Below are 23,911 nucleotides of genomic sequence, written 5' to 3'. Positions count from 1 at the left end.
AAGTATCAGCAGATGAATGGATAAACAGATGTAATACACCCAACACAACATAGAAAGTATCAGCAGATGAATGGATAAACAGATGTAATACACCCCAACACGACATAGAAAATATCCAGCCTTAGGTGGGCATGAAATTCTGACATGGTTCAACATGGGTAAACTTGGAAGAATTTATATAAATGAAATTAATCAGTCACAAAAAATAAAAGGATTGAACAATTCCTATTATATGAGATTTCTCGAGGAGTCAGACTCAAGAGTCTGGAATGGTGATTGCCACGAACTGCAGGAAAAGGGGAGAATGGAAAGTTATTGTTAAACAGGTACTGAGATTCCGTTTAACAAAATTAACGAAGCTCTGGACATGGATGGTTGTGCATTTTTTAACTTGTTACATAAATTTAAATAATGTAAATGTACTGAACTATACACTTATAAGTGGTTAAAATGTAAAAGGTTTTTGTTTTTTTTTTTAAGATTCTCTGTCTCTGGTTAAGTGTGTGTGTTTGTGTAGGGTGTCTGTGAGTATGAGAGTGTGTGTGTGTGTGTGTGTGTGTGTGTGTGTAGGGTGTCTATGGGTGAGTGTAGGTGTGTGTGTGTGTGTAGGATTTCTAGGTGAGTGTGTGTGTGTGTGTGTGTGTGTGTGTGTAGGGTGTCTGGGGGTGAGTGTAGGTGTGTATGTGTGTAGGGTGTCTATGGGTGAGTGTAGGTGTGTGTGTGTGTATAGGGTGTCTGTGGGTGAGTGTAGGTGTGTATGTGTGTAGGGTGTCTATGGGTGAGTGTAGGTGTGAGTGTGTGTGTGTAGGGTGTCTGTGGGTGAGTATCGGTGTGTGTGTATATGTTTAGGTATTTGTGCCTGTGAGTGGTAGTGCCTATAGAGGCATTGGGTTTCCTGGAGCTGAAGTCATCTGATGTGGTCCTCTGGAAGCAGAAAGTGCTCTTACCACACTGGGGCATCTCTCCAGCCCTGGTTTATGGCTTTTGAGGCAGGGTCTCTTGTGGGCTAGACTAACTTTGATTGCACTTCGGAGCTAAGTTCCTCCTATTTCTATCTACAAAGTGCTAGAATTTCAAATGTGTGCCACTACAGGCAGCTCAAATGAAAATTTTGTTACAAGTATTTTTTACTACTTGTAAGATAGTAAAGGTTTCCTTCCTGTAGACTGAAAATAAAGTTTTGGGTTTTTTTTTAACTTAAAAAGAAAGACAATGAAATTAGGGTATGATGTCACATGCATGCAATTCCAGCACTTGAGAGGTAAAGGTAGGAGAATTAAGATTGAAGCATCCTAGACTATACAATGAGATTGTCTTGAAAAAGGAGGGAAGGGCCAAGGAAGGCAGGAGTGAGTGAGGCCAGGTAGAGAAGAGGTCTAAGCATGGAGTCCTGCTGCTGGAGGTAGGGCCGGAAGTGGGCGCTCGCTGCACAGGACACTGAGGAGGAGCCACCCAGTAAAGTGAAAATCTAGGTCGGGGGTATTTTGTTTGCCAATAAGGAAGTTGGTACTAATTTAGACCTCCTGAGAATTTCTTCTCAGATTAAAGCAATAAGATGAAAATCCAGATTTAAGAAAGCAAAGACGTAATTATTTATTTACCCCTCCCTCCCCCTTAATCCTGCAGAAGGAAGATCTGGATATTGTGTGTGAAAGGTTCACTACGAGTAAACTGCAGACTTTTGAGGATTTAGCCAGTATTTCTACCTACGGCTTTCGTGGTGAGGTAAGTTAGACTTACAGAAATGTATAACAATGCCCTCCTGTGATAATGTTCCCATTTCTCAACAGAGGCAAATGCAGTTCAAAACTTTGTACTTGTTCACCACCTGCAAATTTGAACAAATTTAGCTTTCCGCGACTGAGAAATTCTGAAAAATACTTAATATACTATTTTATCTACAGTGGCACTGACATCATGTGTCTTTTTATTAAAGTCCCTAACATGCTTGCCTGCCTGCTGTCATGTTCCCATCTATGATGATAATGGACTACTGTGGTGGTTTGAATATGGTTGGCCCGGGGAGTGGCAGTCTTAGGAGGTGTGGTCTTGCTGGAGTAGGTGTGTTGGAGGAAGTGTGTCACTGTGGGGGTGGGCTTTCAGATGCTACTAGCTGCCTGGAAGACAGTTTTCTCCTGTTTGCACAAGATGTAGAACTCTCATCTCCTGCACCCTGCCTGCCTGGACATTGCCCTGCTTCTTGCTATGATGGTAATGGACTAAACCTCTGAACCTATAAGCCAACCCCAATTAAATGTTGCCTTTATAAGACTTGCCTTGGTCATGATGTCTGCTCACAGCAGTAAAACCTCAACCTAAGACGCCTATGAAGTTTTATCAGAAAACCAAATGTGAATCTGATCAACACTTTTATCTGCTTATCAGTATATTAAAAATATAGGGGACATGCAGGAATGGTAACTGTAAGCTGCACTGGAATTAGAAAATAGAATACGTACAATAGATATAATAGGCTGTCAGCTGGTAAACCACAGGAATAAAGAGCAGAGAAGGAACATGGACCTGTGAACTAGAAGAGGCTCGAAGGGTGTGAAAGCCTGTGCCCAGACTCTTCTCTGCCCATGGATGAGGATGGATGGAACTCTGTATTTCTCTAGCAGCCTGCTTGCCTGTCTGCTGTCACGTTCCCAGCTATGATGATAATGGACTAATAACCCTCTGAAACTGTAAGCAAGCCCCTAGTTAAATGCTTGCTTTTATAAGAGTTACTATGGTCATGGTGTTTCTGCAGCAATACAACAGTGACAGGCAGAGATTTTATTTAATTAAAAGGCAGCTGATGTGGGAATAGGGCCAAGGGTGGGAGGTGAGAGGTGACAGAGTCACTTGATGAATCTCAGGAAATCTGATCCTGGAGACCAGCATGCAGATCTGAGTTTATCGCCCTGCCCATAAGCTTATATACAATGTTTGAGCCAATCCCAAGCCCCTAAATCCTTGGTCAGTCATATCTCACCACACTGTCATAGTGCTCCAGTGAAAGCCCTACCTAATGAGGTAACTCAGAAGGAGTTTGGGGAGCATGGTCACCTGTGAGGACTTCTGTGAAGACGGGAAGTGGCTGCCGCCCTGGCCTGGGTGTACCAGGAGCCATCTTACATGTAATGCCGTGTGTGGCAGATCAGGACTCTCTGAGGAGTAACAGGAGCCTGTGGCACTTTTTCCTTCATAAGATTGACTTCCATATCCCCCACAAGCTGTGAGCCATTCTCTATAATTAGGTAGTATAGGCCAAACCAGTAGAGTCTCAAGTGCCTTCCGGCTTACAGTAACCTCAAAATTGTTCCCAGTAGACAGTCTCTGAAAGGCTTACTTTGAAGCTGCCTCTGGTCAGGTTGAAGGAAGGCAGTTTTATCCTAGCTGCATCCCTAGTCTGTCTTCAGGAGGTCCTGTTCACTGGGATCAGAAGGCGGGTTACACAGAGGAGCATCTTTGTGCCAGTGATGTTCCTTCCAATCCCCACAGCATAGAGCTACCATCTCTGATTCACATGAAGATGTGTAAGAAACCTGGTCTGGGCACACTGGACAGTGACAGAGTGGAGGAGTGACTGTGGGTACTGTGTCCCAGAGTCTGTTCCTGTCTACTTGACAAGGCTCCTTCTGAAGCAGCAGGGCTCCCTGCTATGTTGTGTATATTGGCCCACTTCTTCCTACAAATACATAGCATTGTCTCCTGTGAGCAGCTCTTACCTTATACAGGTCTCAAAAATCATTTACATATTTTAAATATATTTTATGGTTTAAAGCAGGTCTTCCACAGCCCTGGTTAGTCCTGAACTCCTTATATAGCTGAGACTGGTCTTAAGCTCCTGATCCTCCTGCCTTTACCTCCAAAATACTGCACTACCATACCCACTTTGTTTGTTTGTTTGTTTGTTTGTTTGTTTATTTACTGGAGACAGGAGGTTTTATTGATGCTGGTGGGGGTAGGAAAGGCCCCCCAGGAGCACAGGGCCTGAGTCAGTCAGCAGGTGCATAAGTCCTGGGCACATGGGGCAGGTTAGGGCACATTTTTCTTCTCAGGATTCTGTGGCTTCTCCTTTGGGGGAGGGAGAGAACATCTTGGAGAGCCTAGTCCAAGAGCTAAGGCAGAGAGAGGTTAGAGCCCCTGTCTTAGGAGGCATCACAACAGGCAGCAACAACTTTGTGGGAAGCTGGATGAACTGGTCAGTAGCGGGAATGGAGGCGAGCACCGGGTTGGCCTCTTAGGTGAACCTGGCTTAGTTGAACTCATGGAATACTTGGTATTCCCAAGCAGAGTGGGGTGGGGCCCAAAGCCCCTTTCCCTGTGTACCTCCTTAAGGAATAAAAGGCATTCAGGGAGTTTCCAGGCAAGGGGTGCCAGAATTAATCCTTAAGGCACAGCTGGGGGCAGGGGCAGACAAGGCGCCAAGGCACAATTGGTGGGGGGACAAGGGATAGCCTCCAAGCTGAGTTCCAGGGTCACAGGAGGATGCAGGACCACCCATGCTTTATCGGTGTTGGGTTAAGCAGCACCCGGACAGTCAAGGACACCTCCTTGACGCCGTCTTGTTGCAGTACTGAGCACTCGAGGTAGCGCACAGCATGGATCTGCTTGGCCAGTGCCTGGCCCTGCTGTGGAGTGATGGGCTCTTGACCCTGCTCCTTGAGGCGCCGTAGGGTATCAGGCTGGGCTCTCAGGTCCTTCTTGGTGCCCACCAGGAGGATAGGCACGTCAGGGCAGTGGTGACAAACCTCTGGGTGCCATTTGTGCCTCACGTTCTCATAGGAGGGTGGACTGGCAATGGAGAAACAGATGACGAAGACATTGGACTGAGGGTAGAAAAGGGTGCGGAGGCGGTCATATTCCTCCTGGCCCGCAGTGTCCCACAAATTTAAGTTCATGGTGCACCCATCAACCACACTCTGGGCGCTGTAATTGTCAAACACAGTGGGGATGTATTCCTTGGGGAAGGCGTTAGTTGTATATCAGATGAGAAGACACTTCTTGCCTACGGCCCCATCGCCCACCACCACACACTTGATGCTCTGCATTGTGTTGTAAAGTTACTATCGTGGAGGCAGTGCCTCCTCTCTCTTCTGGACCCCACTGGAAGTAGTGACCTGTGCCCTCCCCGCAGCGGGGGAGCTGGGGGCAGCCCATACCCACTTTCTTAAATGTTGAAAATTATAAAAGCCAAGCTAGATGCGATGGTATATGCCTATGATCCCAGTACTTGAGAGGCTGAGACAGAAGGATCTAAAGTTTGAAACCAGCCAGATCTACATAGCGAGTCCAGCCTGGCTACAAAGAGAAAGACAAGGATAGATTATATGAACCAGGAAAGTGTGGCTCTGACCAAGTAATCTCTGAGTCTGAAGCATGCTCCTTTCTAGTTCCTGTGTTTTTGAGATGGGACTGAGCTGCTCTGCTGATCTCAGACTCCAAGGTTCCAGTGATCCTCTTGCCTCAGCCACCCAGGCAGAGCCATGCTTCATTCAGCGAGCTGAAGCTGCCTCTGATGTTCAGATAATGTTGCACAGACCCTGGAGCAATTTTAAATTCATATTTTAAAAAAATATAATTGTTTCTATGAAGCTGTTTTGAGAGATCCCGTTGTTTCTTTCTGAAGGCATATTTTTTAATTCCTTGGCAGATATGTCATGGAGAATATATTCCCTTTTAAGTCTGTAGTACTCTCTAGAGGCCATGCACTGAAAGCTTCCTCCATGGTTGGTTGTTATTGGAAAATTATTTAAGATAAGTGTAGGACCTAGTAGATGGTATCCCGGTTATAAGATGTGCCCTTTAAGGGAACAGTGAACCCCTTCTTGTTCTCTTTGGCCTCTGAATGTGAAGTGTGAGTGGCTTTGGTCTCCATGAACTCTACACCACAATGAGTTTCTTCAACACAGGACCAAAAGCATCAGTAACTATTGATCATTAAGTGGGTCATCTAAAACCACGAGCTAATAGAAGCCTGTTGACTATAAGTTGATCATCTCGTGTGTTACGGTAATGAAAACTGCCCGGCACAGTCCCTCTGGTAGCAGCATGAGCTCCAGTTACTGTCAACAGAGGAAGTTTGGTGTGACTCCTTTTAACAATGCTTTCCCTTATTCTAATGGTTACCTTATGGATTAGATTTTATCGCTTTCTTAAACAGCATCAGATTGCTCATTGTTGCCACGTTAATATAGGTTGGAAGAGGCACGTTCGATAACCTTTGCCTTGATGAAGCAACAGTGAAGTTTTCTTTCATCTGGTTCCCTTCCTCCCTAGGCGTTGGCAAGCATAAGCCATGTGGCCCATGTCACTATTACAACCAAAACAGCTGATGGAAAATGTGCATACAGGTATGTGATAATGACTTCTGTGTCCACCCTAAACATACGTGTTACTCCCCTTGACCCCGCTCGGATACTGATTTTCCTTCCATTCCTATGGATAAAATACTCACCCACAGGGATGATCATGAGGTGGACTCTCTTACTTCATGGCTTCTTTTCAAGATTTAAATTAACATATTTTATGTGTATGGATATTTTGACTGCATTCATGTCTGTGTACCATGTGTATGGCTGGTACCCTGAGAGGCCTGAAGAAGGAATGGGCTCTACTGGGACTGGAGTTACATATGACTGCAAACTGTGAGCACAACATGTAGGTTCTGGGAATAGAACTTTGGGCTGATTACAGGTCTCTGGCTGGTGTGCCGGCTCCCAAGCTTCTGGCTCCCTTCTCCTTGGGCCTGTGTGAGCTGGCTTGCTTTCCAGGAAATAGCTGCTGCCTGGTGTTGTACTGGCAGTTTCCAGAGGCTTGGAAATGGTCCTGAGACAGAACAAAAATGGGATTCAAGAAATCACAGTCATGCTTTTGTTTCTGTAAGCACTGGCTTGCACTGGCTGAAAACTTTAGTCAGCCCTAATGAATGCAGAAAGAAGAAAGAAAAGCCTGCAGGTTGTCTGTAAATTAAATCAGGACAATTGTGTGCCCTCAGTCTCCTGAAGACTAACGTGTGCTGTAACAGAAGCGAGAGTGCTTCAGAGTGTGCAATGCTGGGTTAGGGTCGTGATTCTGTGTGTGATTTCTGGGTGGGCTGATTGAGTAAAAACCAGAGAGACAATTGTGAGTTAAGTGTTTTGTAGGTAGCCTGAGCTGGGAGTCCTGTTTCAAGACATCTGTGCTTTGTTGGTTTTTTGGTTGTTTTTGTTTTTGTTTTTTGTTATGTCACACCTGGGGCTTCTAGAGCCTGACTCCCTTCTGTGGCAGGATAAAATTCAAAGGTTTGTTTCATCTTGGCACCTGATGCCTTCCTGTGCTGGATAGTTTTATGACATGCTAAAGTCATTTAAGAGGAGGGAACCTTAATTTAAAAAATGCTTCCCTAAGATCTGGCTGTAAGACATTTTCTTAATCAGTGATTAATGGGTGAGGCGCCCAGCCCATTGTGGGTGGTGCCATTCCTGGGCTGGTGGCCTGGGTTCTATAAGAAAGCAAGCTGAGCAAGCATGGGAGCAGCGCCCTCCATGGCCTCAGCATCAGCTCCTGCCACCAGGTTTCCATCCTACTTGAGATCCTGTCCCAACTTGATGTGGAAGTATAAGCCAAATAAGCCCTCTTCTCCCCAAATTGCTTTGGTCATGGTGTTTTGTTACACTAATAGTAACACTAACTCAGACACTTCCAAATGTCCTGACACACTTTTCAGTCCTTCTCTCCACATATTACCAAAGTGCCATGTGCTCCAAAGCTCCTTGGTCTCTGACTTACGAGGATTTTTTTCTCTATTCACCTGAAACTATTTCTCTTTAAAACTTGGATGAGTTTTGTTCTTTTCTCTGATGCTACCACCTCCGCAGTGACCTACCCAGGCTAAAGCGTCTTGCTAGATCCCTTAACACATTAATCTACATTGAATAAAAGACTGTCCCTGGGCTGATCAGGAGCTATTTTTCATGGGATATTGTGCTTTGTTTTGTTTTTGAGACAGAAAGCTCTGGCTGCCTGGAACTTGCAATGAGCTCCTCCTTTTGCCTCTAGAGAGCTGGGGTTACAAGTGTACCCTACTGCTGCTGGCTAAGGCTTTTCTTTATTACCAGGACCTTAGCAGGCAAACGGTGGTGGAATTTATAGCTACCTTAAGCAATGGCAAAGCTGTTGGTTAGTAACTCAGAATTTAATAGCTCAGGCAAGATTTGTTGTAGTAGGGCTTTAAAATAAAATCTAATTAACAGTATATAATATGGCTGTGTTATAATGTATGATATAATTTTCATTTTTGAAGTGTGGAAATATGGACTGAATCCTGGTAACAGACACAATTATGAAAGAGACTAGAAAGTTCATTGTTTTACTGGTTCTCTCATGGATAAGTGCATAAAATATATTCCATACTGAAGATGTAAAATTTAATGTGAAGCCCCACAGATGAATTTCTCAATGCCTAGTTCACTGAGTTGTATTGACTTTGGGCCTGGTTAATTTTTGCTGTATGATGTTTTTAGCTTGTTATTTGCAAGCTTTTTTTTAAATAATGAAGTGTGTCCCTTTTTTCTTTTTTTTTTTTGGTTTTCTGAGATAGGGTTTCTCTGTGTAGCCCTGGCTCTCCTAGAACTCACTCTGTAGACCAGGCTGGCCTCAAACTCAGGAATCCGCCTGCCTCTGCCTCCCAAGTGCTGGGATTAAAGGCATGCGCCACCACTGCCCGGCAAGTCTGTCCTTTTTAAAATGTGACATATTAATGTATTTATGTTTTCTGCAGCTTAGGAACTTGTAAAGCATTTACAATGTTGGGGTTGCAGACATAGGCCACTAGGCCTGTACTGTGAGTTTTATTTTTATGCTTTGGATAAGCATCTTGTTAAATACTAATAATCTTCTGTTTTCTGACTAGAGCAAGTTACTCAGATGGAAAGCTGCAAGCCCCTCCTAAACCCTGTGCAGGCAATCAGGGTACCCTGATCACGGTGAGCATGGGACATGGGGATAAAACTGCTGATAAACAGCTAAGGATGCTGAAGTAAAACTGAGATGCGCTCTGAGTTTCTGGTGTAAAAATCAAAGAAGTTTTGACTTGTAATAGAAGTCCCAAGATAAATGATCATTGGGTTTTATGGCATGGCAGCCTGCCCACCTTCTTGTCTATAGGGGGCTGGGATGGTAGAAATCAGTGGGAAAAAAGTTACGGTTGACTCCAGAAGACATGTCGGAGGCCCAGTCTGGTACTTGAGCGCTTTTGTGTCCATGGGCAAGTCACTTAACAGCTCAGAATTTTAGTTTTCTAATGTCTCCAGTGGAACAAAGTATGCCTAGCCATCTGCCCCAGAGGATCATGGGTGGGTCATGTCAGTGTTGTTAGTCCAGAGGGAGCCCATCATGCAGCCTCACCATAGCATCCCAGTGTCTTTCCAGCCGGAGATTCCATCAGGCACCTCACGGTGCTTCATGTCTGGTCCTTACCCCTGACCCCAGCTGTAGCACATCTTGAAGGCTTTCCACGGACCTCTCCAAGTCCTGGTGTGATAGGCAGGCAGGAGGCAGAACGAACCTGTGCTTCACAGTGTTGGCCAGAGGGAGCCTTAGCTGCATGCAAAGTGTGATTATTGAGAACTCGAAATTCTCTCCAGAGGGTTAGGATTGTCCTGAGCTTGAAAAGTGACTCTGTATAATAGAGTAATTGTTTGCAGAGTTACATTCATGTCTTACAAACTTGTCTACTCTCTTGAGCAAGACAGTAGTTTAAAATGTCCTCATAGTGTTAGCAAGCAGCCCGCCGTGCAGCCAGCCCTCGGTGTGAGACGTCCGTGACCGTGGGGCTGGTCCTGCTTTATCTCCTCCCTCCCCAAGTCCGCACTTAGCACAGACAGTCTGTGGGAAAGGTCCCGGGGTCCCGAACGTTTTGGTGGACAGTGCGATGCTTTCAACTTCTAGCCATGAATTTACAAGACACTGGCTCTTTCTTCAGGTGGAAGACCTTTTTTACAACATAATCACAAGGAGGAAAGCTTTAAAAAATCCAAGTGAAGAGTACGGAAAAATTTTGGAAGTTGTTGGCAGGTACCATCTCAAATTTGGGAGTGGGTCCTTAGCGCTGTCTTTCAAGGAATGTGCCCTGGTGCTTGTAAATAGAGAGTATTGAAAGCTAGGTGCAGACAGCCAGCCTGGCCTATGTGCTGTTCTGGTCCCAGGTCGCTCTTCAGGCCTGAGTCTTGACTCATCTTGCAAGGGGCACAGTTGGTCTCTTTTGCTGGGTTCTTTGCTAGCAGATGAAGCAAGCTAATCTTAGATACCTTGAGCATAAAGAAAAAAATCACTGTTGCTCTCCGGGTGGGTGCAGTAAGGTAGGTGCGGTAAGCCAGGGTGACTGGTGGTCCTTCTGTTGTTTTCTTCTGCCTGGGCTTTGGAGTCCTCTCCTGGACAGTACTGTGATTGGCATTCCCAGGATCCATGGTTTTGTGCCCACAGCTCTGGGGAGACTTGCTGGCTGGCAGTCTTTACTTAGTATGCCTGGAAGGGATGGGATAGAAGAAGTTTCCCAAGTGACTTGGAAGTCGTCCGCTCCATTTAAGCAGGAGAAGGGGATTCAAGCAGGCAAAGGCAGAATCAGGTACAGAGGAATATCATCCATTGCTACCCATGGCTGCAGTGGGACTTGAACTACACACCTTAGTCAGAATAGTTATTTGTGTGGGTATTTCTAAAATATATCTATCCATATAGGAACAGGTTTATGTATTCAGTCCCCTATATTCTCCCCACCCCCCCTAGTAAAATTGTATAAATTAGCATCAAAGATATTCTCAGTGGCTGTTTTGGTTCTAAGTGTGCTAAGGTAGAAAATTGGTATTAATAAATACAGTTCACTAAACCGTTCTTTAGTTCATGGAGCTAGTGAATAGAGGAGCGACAAAGTCAGCTTGCAAAGGCTGTGGAGATGCTGAGAAGCTGGAGAAGACCAGCACCATGAAAAGAGCAGTGATGGGGAAGGTGTGCTGAGGGAGTCAAGTGCAGAGGTGTTAAGGATGGCCTGGTGGCAGCCTAGGTCTGTCACCATGAAAGTAACCTGCAGGCTCATATTAGCCGAGATCCATCAGCAGCCTGTAACCCTTGCTTGTTGTTTCCTGTGACTTAGTCACATTGGGAGGTGTAATCTCCACGAGTCTCTGCTGCTTTGTTTCCTTGTCGGTAATACAGATTATACCAAAGTATCTTGGTTTGTACATACCTTTGCTTAAATCACTTTTTTCTTATAAATCTACCAACTTATTTAATTAAAAGTAGTTCGCTGAATTTATTGTGCATTTGGATACCCTCCGCTTAGCTTTTACTTTTTCTTTTCCAGGTATTCAATACACAATTCAGGCATTAGTTTCTCAGTTAAAAAAGTAAGTCATGTTTTTTTTTTTAAGAGATATATCCATTTTTGTTTTATGTGTGCAAACTTTTGCCTGCATGTATGTCTGTGTGCCATGTACATGCCTATGCCACAGAGGTCAGAAGAGGCCATCAGATGACCTGGAACTGGATTTACAAGGGTTGTGAGCGCCATGTGGGTTCTGGTAAACAAACTTGGAACCTATGTAAGAGTAGCAGCCAGTGTTCTTAATGGCAGGGTCATGTCTGCAGTCCCTAACTTATGATTTTTGAAGGGCAATTTAGTATTAAGAAAGGAAAGTAGGTTATTTAAAAAAAAAAAAAACGTTCTTCTTAGGGCTTTCAGGTGTCAAGTCACATTGTTGTCTGTTGTTTTTCAGCAAGGTGAGACAGTATCTGACATCAGAACACTGCCCAATGCCACAACGGTGGACAACATTCGCTCCATCTTTGGAAATGCGGTTAGTCGGTATGTCAGTAATCACACAGGACAAAATCCTTTGTGTTCCTTCCCTTGATTGTCACCCCAGTTTTTATTTGAAACTTGTTGACAGTAAATGCTGCAGAGTTGGTGTCGTCAGCTATCGGGCTTGTTCCTGTGCTTCATGGTAGTTGATACCGTCGCTGCTTCATATAGTGTCGCTGCTTCACGTTGTCAGTGTTCCCTGGGGCGCTTTGTCACCTGGATGCTGTGCCTATAAATCGGCTTGTTCTCTTCCTCGTTTGGAGTTCTGTCACCCTTGGATGTTTCTATTCCCTCTTCTTCATTGTTATTGGGAGGATTTAACTTACTCGTCACTCTGGCATTGATCAATTGCCATTCTATTTCAGTTTGTGTCAGGAGCTAGAGATGTAAAGCTGGATGGAATTTTCTGTTCTTAAAGTCTGCCTTTGCAGGCACTAGCAGTCCTTCATTTTCAGAGAAGGCCCACGAGGAGAGTTTGCTTCTCTGATGAGTCCCTCTGGAGCTCTCCTTGTTGGTAAAGCCCACCATTTCCACCCCAGTGCCTTGCTAGGACAGACCCTAGGTGACAAGATTGAGATTCTTCCTGTGGAGCCAGTGGGGTCTGCCTTCCCTTTCCCCAAAGTTTCAAAAGCATTGGCAATTGTCCTAATACTGGAATTCTCTTCCAAGGACAGATTGTTCATTCTTTGAGTCAAACTAAGGGAACTTTATTTGTAGTAGTTTGTTTATTATCACACTTTTCTTTCTAATTAAATGTAAATGAGGTAATTATAAAAACTGTAAGCCGGACGTGGTGGCGCACACCTTTAATCCCAGCACTCGGGAGGCAGAGGCAGGTGGATTTCTGAGTTCGAGGCCAGCCTGGTCTACAAAGTGAGTTCCAGGACAGCCGNGGCTACACAGAGAAACCCTGCCTCAAAAAACCAAAAAAAAAAAACAAAACTGTATTCCTAGAGCAACGGAAGATCTCTGTTTTCCACAGGGCAGCTTTCAAGAGCGTTTGACAAGATTTTAACACTGAGTACTAGTTGCCATGGAGCCCCATGGTGCATAAGACGATAGACCCCGTCCCTAGAGAGCATTCCAGAGGCAGGCTTCCAGTCTGGCCTCCTGGGACATTGGAGAAGAAAGAGTTTGTGTATGTCATTGAGTATGTGCAACCCTGCAGGCTGTGCAACCCTGCAGACTGCACTCTCCACCCAGAGGCTCGGGGCCGACTGCAGGAAAAGCAGCCTCTGGCTATGCAGTAAAATCTAGTGAGTGCTGTACCACAGTAGGGATGCAGTAGTGAAATCTAGTGAGTGCTGTACCACAGTAGGGATGCAGTAGTGAAATCTAGTGAGTGCTATACCACAGTAGGGATGCAGTAGTGAATGGCTGGAGTGACTCTAGTCAGAAGGAAACCATCCATTAGCAAGTTATGCTGATGCCTCAAAAGAAAAATAACAAGGCCTGAAGGCAAATCTCTGGCGAGAGTAAAGAATGTGAAGACTCCTGGGAGTTAACGGGCTGCCAGTGGGCTATTCGGAAACCTTAGGAAGAAGTAAGTGTGGCTTTGCAGAGAGACCGGCTCTTGCTTACCTGTTCTCAATAGTAAACACTCTTAGGAATCCGTTATGGCGATAATCAGTATAGTAAGATTTCAGGTCAGCAGAGATGAGTTTTGAGGCTTAAAGCTTTGGGACTTAGTTATGATAACAAAATGTTTAAGCAAAGTAAGGACTGGGAGCTTAGAATAGTACCCGGCACTCAGCACAAGTACTTGAAAACACTGAGTAGGTGGCTGGACAGAGAAGAGTAGGTAGTTGGATAGATGGATAGACAGATGTTGAGAATACTTAGGACCTCAGCTGAACCTAGTCTCAGGTTTGTTTGTTTTTTTTTTTGGGGGGGGGGGGTAAAGATGGTTTATGAGAAGGAACCCTGTTTTTTACTATTGTGATTTTTTTTCTCTTTTTTAAACAGAGAACTGATAGAAGTTGGGTGTGAGGATAAAACCCTAGCTTTCAAAATGAATGGCTATATATCGAATGCAAACTACTCAGTGAAGAAGTGCATTTTCCTACTCTTCATCAACCGTAAGTGAGAAAGAACCAAATGTCTACACAGAGAGCTGTATGGAACCCGGGAGTTCCTAACACCCAGGGCAATCACTCATGGGGAGACTTCATGTCACAGTTTGGCCTGATTAGGAAGCATGTGTCATTTTTATCTTGTCTGTGTTGCCAGCTGTCACACTCTCCTTTACCTTGACCAGGGTAGGCCAGATTACCCTCCTCTGTGCTGGTATCACAGACCCTATTCTACCTCTAGGTTGCGCTGCTGTTCTACATTGTACAGCAGAAAATCACCACTTTAGTATAAGCATTGCCTTAGGGTTTTACTGCTGTGAATGGACACCATGATCAAGGCTACTCTTCTAAGGATAACATTTAATTGAGGCTGACTTACAGGTTTAGAGGTTCAGTCCTTTATCATCAAGACAGGAGCATGGCAGCATCTAGCCAGGCAGGATGCAGGAGGAGCTGAAAGTGCCACATCTTCATCTGAAGGCCCATTAAGAGAAGTCTGACTCCTACATGGTTAGGGGGAGGGGTATCATTGACCACCCCCACAGTGACACACTTCTAATAAGGCCACACCTACTCCAACATGGCCACACCTCCTAATAGTGTCACTCCTGGGGCCAAGCACATTCAAACCACTACAGGCATTGTCACTAAAAAGCTGAATCCTAAGAACCTTGAGAATTTTTCTTTCAAAGAATGAAATTTATGATAGTAAGGATAATTCTAGAAATCAAGGAAGAAATTAAATTAGCTTGAAATTCTCTCTCAGTTCTTATCTCTCTGGTGATGTATTATTTATATGATTTTTATTAAGTGAGTACTATTTGACTTTCAGATTTGTGTAGCTTAATAGTATATTGCAAGGGTTTGATGGTGCTAGAGTCACAGTACTGCCCTGCCCCAGTAATCAGAGCTCAGGGTACTTTCAGACAGGAGAAACATCTTCCCACGCATTTGACTTTCAATATTCTTATCTTCAAAGTCCTTGTTTTCTTGGAACAAAATTGGAGTTTACTAAGAGTCTGTTGAATAGAGATTTAAGATGAGTACTGAGAGAATGAACGGGGATAGTAACCTTATGACAGGTACAGGCTTGTAAGGTAAGTTTATTTTATGTGTGTGAATGTTTTGCCTCTCTGTATGTTTATTCACCATGTGTGTGCCTGAGGCTCTTGGAGGCAAGAAGTGGATGATTCCCCTGGAACTAGAGTTAAGGATGGTTGTGAACCACCATGTGTTATGAGACTGACCCAGGCCCTGCCTAGGAATTCCCCTTCCATTTCCATGTCCCAGTATTCTGTCCTATGCCACATCTGTCTTCCTAGGTCAGGTTACCTCTCTTAATATCACTTCAAGTTCCATTTATTTTCCTGCAAACTGGATGATTTTCCTTTATAACTTAATAAAATTCTGTTGTGTTTATGGACCACATTTCCGTTATCCATTTATCTGGTCTTCGCATGCAGGCTGCTTCTGTGTCCTTGCTGATGTGAATGGTGAGGCAGTGGAATGAATGTATAGTCTCTGTGGTATTGTAATGAATGTACAGCCTCTGTGGTGTGCCCTTGCTGTTGTGAATGTTGAGGCAGGGGAATGAATGTACAGTCTCTGTGGTGTGCCCTTGCTGTTGTGAATGTTGAGGCAGGGGAATGAATGTACAGTCTCTGTGGTGTGTCCTTGCTGTTGTGAATGGTGAGGCAGGGGAATGAATGTACAGCCTCTGTGGTGTGTCCTTGCTGTTGTGAATGGTGAGGCAGGGGAATGAATGTACAGTCTCTGTGGGGTTGCAGGCCCTTTACCTTTATTGTAAAGCTGTCATCATAACTCTAGTTGCTATCTTCTTTGTTTGCTATTGGAAATTGTATATTTTCTTCCTTTTTTAGCAGTAAGTGGCTATACATCTCTTAAATTACACATCTTTAAACAAAATCTCTTTTATTTATTTTTATTTATGTGTGAGTGCAGTACCTGCAGAGACCAGAAGAGTGTTGGATTCCTTAGAGCTGGAGTTGCAGGTGATTGTGAGCTGCCTGGTGTGAGTTCTGGAAACCAAACTTGGGTCCTATGTAAGAGCAGCACCAAGTGCTCCCTAGCCCTCAAGTTATGTATAGTCTGATATTTTTGGCTTGGTTTGGTTTGGTTTTGGGTTTTTGAGGCAGGGTTTCTCTGTATAATAGCCCTGGAACCAGGTTGGCATCAAACTCCTAGAGATCCACCTGCCTTTGCCTCCTGAGTGCTGGGATTAAGGTGTCCACCACCTCCTCCTGACTCATCATGTGTCCTCTACAGCCATTGTTCAGAGCAATCTAGGAACAGTTAGAAGAGGCCAATGGCTCTTAGACACATTCTGCTAATACCATTTATATTAGCAGGCATATTTCCTACTCTATTAAGAAGTCGTAAGCCGCCAGGCGTGGTGGCGCACGTCTTTAATCCCAGCACTCGGGAGGCAGAGGCAGGTGGATTTCTGAGTTCGAGGCCCGCCTGGTCTACAGAGTGAGTTCCAGGACACCCAGGGCTACACAGAGAAACCCTGTCTCAAAAACCAAAAACAAAACAAAACAAAAAAGAAGTCGTAAGCCTAATAAATAATAAGGCTTGTCACATGTCAGGATTAGGAACAAAGTTTTCATTAGTTTTGTTCTAAGCATAAGAATAACAGCTTTGGGAGACAGTGTAAAGTCTCAACAGGTAAAGGCACTTGTCAGCAAGCCTGGTCCCAGGACCACATCTTAGAACTGACTGACTCCTGCAAGTTGTCCTTCACATGTTCCTGTACCTCCCCCCCCAAAATAAGTATACTTAAGACTTTTGTTTGTTGTTTGTTTGTTTTTTGTTTTTTTCGAGACAGGGTTTCTCTGTGTAGCCCTGGCTGTCCTGGAACTCACTCTGTAAACCAGGCTGGCCTCAAACTCAGAAATCTGCATCCCTCTGCCTCTGCCTCCTGAGTGCTGGGATTAAAGGCGTGCACACTTTTTAAAAAAGAATAACTGCTTTATATCATACATGTTGACTATAGAGTGGACAAGCAAAAGTCAACTAAGTATCATTTGGCTGGCCTGCTCATATTTCTGCTGGGTTCATAAACCATAGTATGTGTTAATGCTGGCTCACTTGTTCATAATGGCAAAAAAGGCCAGTGACGACCGTCACTGTGAGCTTGCCTCACATTCAGAGACCTCAGCAGATTTGCCTCATCTGTCTTGTTAGGTACACCACCAGGCCTGTGTGGTCAGGACAGGAATTATAGAGCACATTAAAAGGGGCTGTGGATGTGGGGATCATTCAAAAAATAATAGTCTCATCACTGATAAAATTATCACTCTTGCTAGAAATACAAAGATGTGGCATATTCTTGGCTGCCAGTTCATTAAGCTATTCTTTAAAGTCTGTCTCAGGAGAAAGACTCTTGTGATAATAGATCTTCCTTTGTCTTTAGGCTTAACTTCTAGCCTTTCTCCATACCCTCTAAGCCTAGGTCTTAAATCACCTTAACCATGCATTGAGCTGTTTGTACTGCCTGAGATGCTGGGGAGTTTGTTCTTAGCCTTTGTCATTTAGTATTGAACCCTCTGTGGACAAAGTTAGTGTTCTCTCACCTCGCTGTGGATCACGCACATCTCTGTAGGGCTGGACACTTGGGCTGGAGTTAGTTTATCCATCGCTATGGTTTCTCTCAGCATTTGGCATGTGCGATTGGTGGATTGTGTCTTTATGGATTGAAATGTCTGAGAGCTGCTGAAGGTCAATAACAGCAAAGCTAACATAATGCACATGGTCTGATGGGAGGAAGGCAAGTGAGCAGGCAGAACTGGACACCCCAACCTTTAGTGAGATGCTGGGAAGTGGTGACAGATAAAGGGGGCTTTTGTTCCTGGACATCTGATAAGGTTGCCACTCCAGGGGTGACTTTATGGCCATGTGTGAGGATGCAGCTGTGACCTCATCTGAGGACAAGTGTGATCTGGTTAACTCTCCTTTTGATTTTTCAGACCGTCTGGTAGAATCAGCTGCCTTGAGAAAAGCCATAGAAACTGTATATGCAGCATATTTGCCCAAAAACACACACCCATTCCTGTACCTCAGGTAATGTAGCATCAGACCCGTCAGGGCTCTGTGAAAGAGGTTGTCAGCCAGGGTGGGTCCTGGTCACTGCTCTGAAAGGATGCCCTGTCCCTCCACAGGAAGATGGCTTATTCAGAGACTCTGTGCTTCCTTCCACTTGGGTCAAGAAACAGCGTCCTGCCCAGTGAGGACTCTTTAGACATTTTAAAAGATTCTTTTTCTTTGTTGATTTGATTTAGAGATAGGGGAGTAAGAGAAAGAGAGAAGGAGCAAGAGAGCACGGGACACAGGACACGAGGAACACGCGTGGAAGTCAGAAGACACATTTCTAGAGTCGGGGCTTCTTTCCTCATTACATGAGTTCTGGTTGGCGGGCCTGGAGTAACTGCCTTTGCCTGCCTGCCTGCCTTCTTGTAGGTTCTTTCCTTAGCTTGGCAGATGCCAGTGGCTTCCTTAAGTACTATGGCAGCCATGCTTCGTCATCACACATACTTGAGGGCTTGCCTGATCTAGACCAAACCCCACACAGTCTTTATATCTTTTGCTTGTCTGAAAAAGCCTCTCTAAAAATCAGCATGAAGCATGACCGTTCTCTGCAACACAGCTGCACAAGGCTCCAGTACATACTGAAATCTTTCAAGTTTGAAACCTTAGCCTTCTGGCAGAAGCTGTGTTGGAAAGTTGGTTCTCAGCTGAGCCTCTGGAACACTCCTATGAGCTCCGAGTTTTGGACAATTTTAAGTTTCTAGGCCAGTGTAACAAGACCCTATCTCAAAAAAAAGAAAGTTTTCTTTGTTCTGTTCTCACTGAAATGAGAGAAAAAGTTAAAAATCATGTTAAAAATGGATTTTAGATGACAGCAGACATGTTATGGCCATGGATGAGAGTAGTTTTTATATTTAATGTACAGTTGTTGACTCCATCGTGTGTCTCCTTGCTGGGTCATAAATCTGTAATGTCATCAGCTTGGTCTGTACCAGGCAGGATCTAAATGGGAGATAGAGAACAAGGAAAGTTTAATGAAGAAATTAATACTGAAGTCAAGTACCAGAGGTTTAAATGGTGAGAGATCAATGATAGGAACAACAGATGCAGAGAGCAGCCCCTCCCCAGGGCTGAGATATTAATAGAGCCTCTTGCCATTCCGGTCTCCACCACCCTGTTGCTGAGATAACTTCCTGATGAGAGAATGTGCCTGTGGCTTGCTGCACCTGGGAGAGTGCATGAGGCAGTCCTCCACTAGGGAGTTGCTGTGGGGTGCACTGCCTGTAAGAAGAGACTGCTGCTGAGCTTTGTGTACAGGAAGACCCCTCCTGTTGTCCCTGTAGTGCCCTCTACTGACAGAGTTTCATAATGCAAAGCAGGGTAAGAGCTCTGAGTTGACTAGAGAGTCCTGCATCGTCTGAAAAGTGAGGGAAGGGACAGTCTGATAGTTACCCTGTCTTTAGAGCTAAGAAAACATTCAGAGATGTTGGCTACTTGCCTGAGGTCACATAATCCAGCACTTGTGCTGCCAGCTGACATGCAGTAACTAATACACACACACACACACACACACATGCACACGCAAGATGCCTTACATAAACTTAATTCCCACTGTAACTCTGGAGTTAGGAGAGCTGCTGTTTCCAGTATAAAAATGACACTAAGGCCAAGGACAGTGATGCAAGTCCCCAAAAGCCACACAGCTCCTGAGTACCAGAGATAGCATGCAATCTCTCTGACTTAGTCTTGAGGTGTGAGGCCATGGTGATTCGGCCTTTTCCATGTTGTCTAGTCGTCACATGTCACTGCATGTAGATTTTTTTCCATCTCTTGTGGCCTTTCTCTCTTCATGCTAGTTTGGAAATCAGCCCTCAGAACGTGGACGTCAATGTACACCCCACCAAGCACGAAGTTCACTTTCTGCACGAGGAGAGCATTCTGCAGCGTGTGCAGCAGCACATTGAGAGCAAGCTGCTGGGCTCCAATTCCTCCAGGATGTATTTCACCCAGGTGAGGGCGTTTGCCTCCACCGTCTTTCTGAGCCTGCGCTGCTTTGAAATGTGTTCCACATCAGGAAAACTTAGAATTTTTGTTATAACCTTGAATTGTCTTCATATTTCTTTGATAGTTTCTTTCAGTAACACTTTCTCTGGGATTTATATATTTGAGTGTGTCTCTGTGTCTATGTCTGTGTGTTCCATGCACATGTGCACTGCATACACTTGTATGCAGTGGCCAGAGCAGGGTATTGAATTTGGTCTGTCTCCTTACTGCCTTGAGATGGCTTTTCACTGAAATGATGCTCTCTGAGGGAGGCTGACTGGCAAGTGCTCTCAAGATCTGCCTGTTTCTCCCTCTATGAATAGACACTATGGCCAGGCCAGGCCTCACTTGAGTGCTGGGCATTTGAACCAGGTCCCCAGGCTTGCACAGCAGGTGCTCCTATTTCTTCCACAGAAGGCGTTAAGTTTTTAATAGAGCTGATGCTTTGTTTTAATTTGTATGCATTTTCTAAGCACTGAGAGACTCTCAGGATAATTAAGATATTTGAATAAGATTAGATAGTAAATGTTGTTATTGCTATTAATTTTATTGTCTGTCATATTTATATTATATATTATATAGTATTATATAAGAAACTTTTTAGATGTATAATGAAGTACTAAGGAAGAAATCAATGTCTAAGATGTCTTTAAGATACACTTTTTTCTCAGTGAGAGGAGAGGCCCTTGGTCTTGCAAAGATTATATGCCCCAATACAGGGGAATGCCAGGGCCAGGAAGCAGGAAGGTTGGGGAGCAAGGCGGGGAGGGGGGGTGAGTATAGGGAACTTTCGGTATAGCATTTGAAGTGTAAATGAAGAAGAAAATACCTAATTAAAAAAAAAAGGATACACTTTTTTCTTCCCTAAGTAAGACAAGAATATATAAAACCAGTAGGGCAAAATGCTGATGTTATTAAAGCTGGGCAGCAGGTATATGTACTATTTAATTTTATCTGTGCTTATTATAAGAAAAGAAATCTAGGCAGAGGGGCAGAGAGGCAGAGGGGCAGAGAGGCAGAGGGGCAGAGGGGCAGAGGGGCAGAGAGGCAGAGGCAGAGCGGCAGAGAGGCAGGGGCAGAGAGGCACAGGGGCAGAGAGGCAGAGGCAGAGCGGCAGAGAGGCAGAGGCAGAGAGAGAAGCAGAGAGGCAGAGGCAGAGAGGCAGAGGCAGAGAGAGAAGCAGAGAGGCAGAGGCAGAGGGGCAGAGAGGCAGAGGGGCAGAGAGGCAGAGAGGCAGAGGGACAGAGAGGCAGAGAGACAGAGGCATCAGAAGTTTAAGGTTCCTCAGCTATATGGAAATTCAAGGGCAGCCTAGGCTATGAAATCCCATTTCCCCCAAAATAAAATAAACACAGACAGAGAACCAACTTAAGAGATTTAAAAAATGTAACAAGCAAATATTATGACCTGAACTTCTCTGGATGCAGATTTGAACACACCTCTCTGCCCCTCTGCCCCTCTGCCTCTCTGCCTCTCTGCCTCTGCCTCTCTGCCTCTGCCCCTCTGCCTCTCTGCCCCTCTGCACCTCTGCCCCTCTGCCTCTCTGCCCCTCTGCCCCTCTGCCCCTCTGCCTCTCTGCCTCTCTGCCTCTGCCTCTCTGGCTCTGCCCCTCTGCCTCTCTGCCCCTCTGCACCTCTGCCTCTCTGCCCCTCTGCCTCTCTGCCTCTGCCCCTCTGCCTCTCTGCCCCTCTGCACCTCTGCCTCTCTGCCCCTCTGCCTCTCTGCCTCTCTGCCTCTGCCTCTCTGCCCCTCTGCCTCTCTGCTTCTCTGCCTCTGCCTCTCTGCTTCTCTCTCTGCCTCTGCCTCTCTGCTTCTCTCTCTGCCTCTCTGCCTCTGCCTCTCTGCCGCTCTGCCTCTGCCTCTCTGCCCCTCTGCCTCTCTGCCCCTCTGCCTCTCTGCCTCTCTGCCTCTCTGCCTCTCTGCCTCTCTGCCTCTGCCCCTCTGCCTCTCTGCCCCTCTGCCCCTCTGCCTCTCTGCCCCTCTGCCTCTCTGCCCCTCTACCTCTCTGCCCCTCTGCCCCTCTACCTCTATGCCTCTGCCTCTCTGCCGCTCTGCCTCTCTGCCCCTCTGCCTCTCTGCCCCTCTGCCTCTCTGCTTCTCTGCCTCTGCCTCTCTGCTTCTCTGCCTCTGCCTCTCTGCTTCTCTCTCTGCCTCTCTGCCCCTCTGCCTCTCTGCCTCTGCCTCTCTGCCCCTATGCCTCTGCCTCTCTGCCCCTCTGCCCCTCTGTGCCTCTGCCTCTCTGGCTCTCTGCCTCTGCCTCTCTGCCTCTCTGCCCCTCTGCCCCTCTGCCTCTCTGTCTCTGCCTCTCTGCCTCTGCCTGTGATTCCAGGTGTATACCACCAGGCCTCCCTTCCTGAAGTCTCTTAAGTCCCTTTGAATTAAGTAAAGCCACCTCCTTTCAACTATTTGTGTGTGTGCAAATGGAGGGTGGGGACACACATGCACTGTGGCAAGCATGCGGATATCAGAAGGTAACGTTGGTGAGTCAGGTGTCTCCTAGTGTGATGACTTCCAGGGATTAACTCGAGTTGTCAAGGCTTGGTGGCCAGCATTTTCACCCACCGAGCCATCTTGCCAGCCTCAGCTTCTTTTTTAAAATTGCTGTTCTCGTTGGCGTCTCCATGTTTCCTGAAGCATAATGTGCATTTAGATCAATTGGCTGTTTCTTTGTAGTGTTATTTAATTCTCTCTGATCCTCTATATTGCTTTGAGTTAGAAATCTAAGGACATAACTATATTCAAACACAAAAGCATTAGTTTTGCCTCGATTTCTTTTCTTATAATAAGTTTTGTTCATTCTAGTTTGACCCCTCAAAAAAAATTCCAAGTTATTGTACCTTAGTTTTATAAATTCTCATACTCTAGTCCAAGAGTTGATGTTCGAGATTATAAACTATGGTAAAAAGCTGTAACTTAGAGTGTAGCATCTGAAGCACTTTCACCATGTACACAGTTCAGTGCTGGCGGCTGCATTCAGATCAAACTTCCCTGGATCACAACCCACAGTCAGTTTGCCAGATGACTGTCCCCTTGTCGCTCCCATCCATTTTACCCCAGTAATTTTATCTGAAGACGTTCTTTGTTGGGCTCATCCTTTTGTGTCCATCCTACTCCTTTTGGTAGGGAGGAGGCAAATGCTGGTCTTGCTTCTGCTGTGGGTTATGGTATGAAGTCAAGGCTTTCTTGTGAGAAGCAGCTGGGGGTGGTGGTGAGAGAGAGCACACAGTGAAACTTCAATGTGAGTGGTAAGTCCCTATCCACAGCAGGAGCACACCAGGCTGAAAGCCAGGTTGGCTGTGTCAACATCATCTCCTCTTGGGCTTTATTCCTGTTATTCTATCCCTGTGGGATGTGAGAGCAATCTGGTTGTGACATCTGTCACCCCATTGATCACCAGCTGATCTGGCTGGCTAAGCAGGTATCCTGTTTCTTACCGCCCCATGTGCATCTTTCGGAAAGCTACAGGCTCCTTCCTGAACAGAGGAGGACCTAGGGGAGGACAGGTCTAGGTCAAGGGTATGCAAGTAGTGCTCCTTGCGAGAACCTGCAGTCAAGCTCTCATTCTCTCCCTGTGTTTAAGTTAGGGACACCGAAGCGTCAGGAGAGTGGTGAACATATTGCCTGCCTGTTAGGAAGCAAGCATGACATCCTTGACCACAGTGGTCTTGGCCGGCTTCTCATTGGAGAGATGTTCTGAGAGAAGGGGTGTCTGGAAGCGGGAAAAACAAAGGACTCCAAGTCAAATCAGAGGGCCAAGCTGGCAGCCTCTGTTCTGCTTTCTCTGCAGATCTCCAGTTAGTTTTCTCTCTCTTGATTTTCTGCTTGAGGCAGTTCTCTAAGGAGTTCTCTCTTGCTATTATAAAATTTCTCTGGATAGCTCATCCCTTGCCCAGTCTTTTATCTTCTGTATCAATCCAGTCAG

At 45.4% G+C, this 23,911-nt stretch overlaps 1 protein-coding gene and 1 pseudogene across 8 annotated transcripts in view; one reads left to right on the top strand and one right to left on the bottom strand.

Annotated features, from left to right (window-relative positions):
- Positions 1-23,911, top strand: part of Mlh1 (mutL homolog 1) — a 45,889-nt gene that overhangs the window by 5,496 nt on the left and 16,482 nt on the right. For all 8 annotated transcript variants that reach the window (XM_029481654.1, XM_029481657.1, XM_021172571.2 and 5 more), the window contains 9 exons: positions 1,627-1,725; positions 6,268-6,341; positions 8,882-8,954; positions 9,953-10,044; positions 11,330-11,372; positions 11,742-11,830; positions 13,793-13,905; positions 17,889-17,982; positions 19,803-19,956. In XM_029481654.1, the coding sequence (XP_029337514.1) occupies positions 1,627-1,725; positions 6,268-6,341; positions 8,882-8,954; positions 9,953-10,044; positions 11,330-11,372; positions 11,742-11,830; positions 13,793-13,905; positions 17,889-17,982; positions 19,803-19,956 (831 nt within the window). The remainder of the gene's footprint in view (positions 1-1,626; positions 1,726-6,267; positions 6,342-8,881; positions 8,955-9,952; positions 10,045-11,329; positions 11,373-11,741; positions 11,831-13,792; positions 13,906-17,888; positions 17,983-19,802; positions 19,957-23,911) is intronic.
- LOC110301879 lies at positions 4,467-5,114 on the bottom strand (annotated as a pseudogene).

Source organism: Mus caroli, chromosome 9 (genome assembly GCF_900094665.2).
Source record: "Mus caroli chromosome 9, CAROLI_EIJ_v1.1, whole genome shotgun sequence".
In the NCBI taxonomy this organism is placed as follows: Eukaryota; Metazoa; Chordata; class Mammalia; order Rodentia; family Muridae; genus Mus; species Mus caroli.
This window is presented reverse-complemented; position numbering and strand designations above follow the sequence as displayed.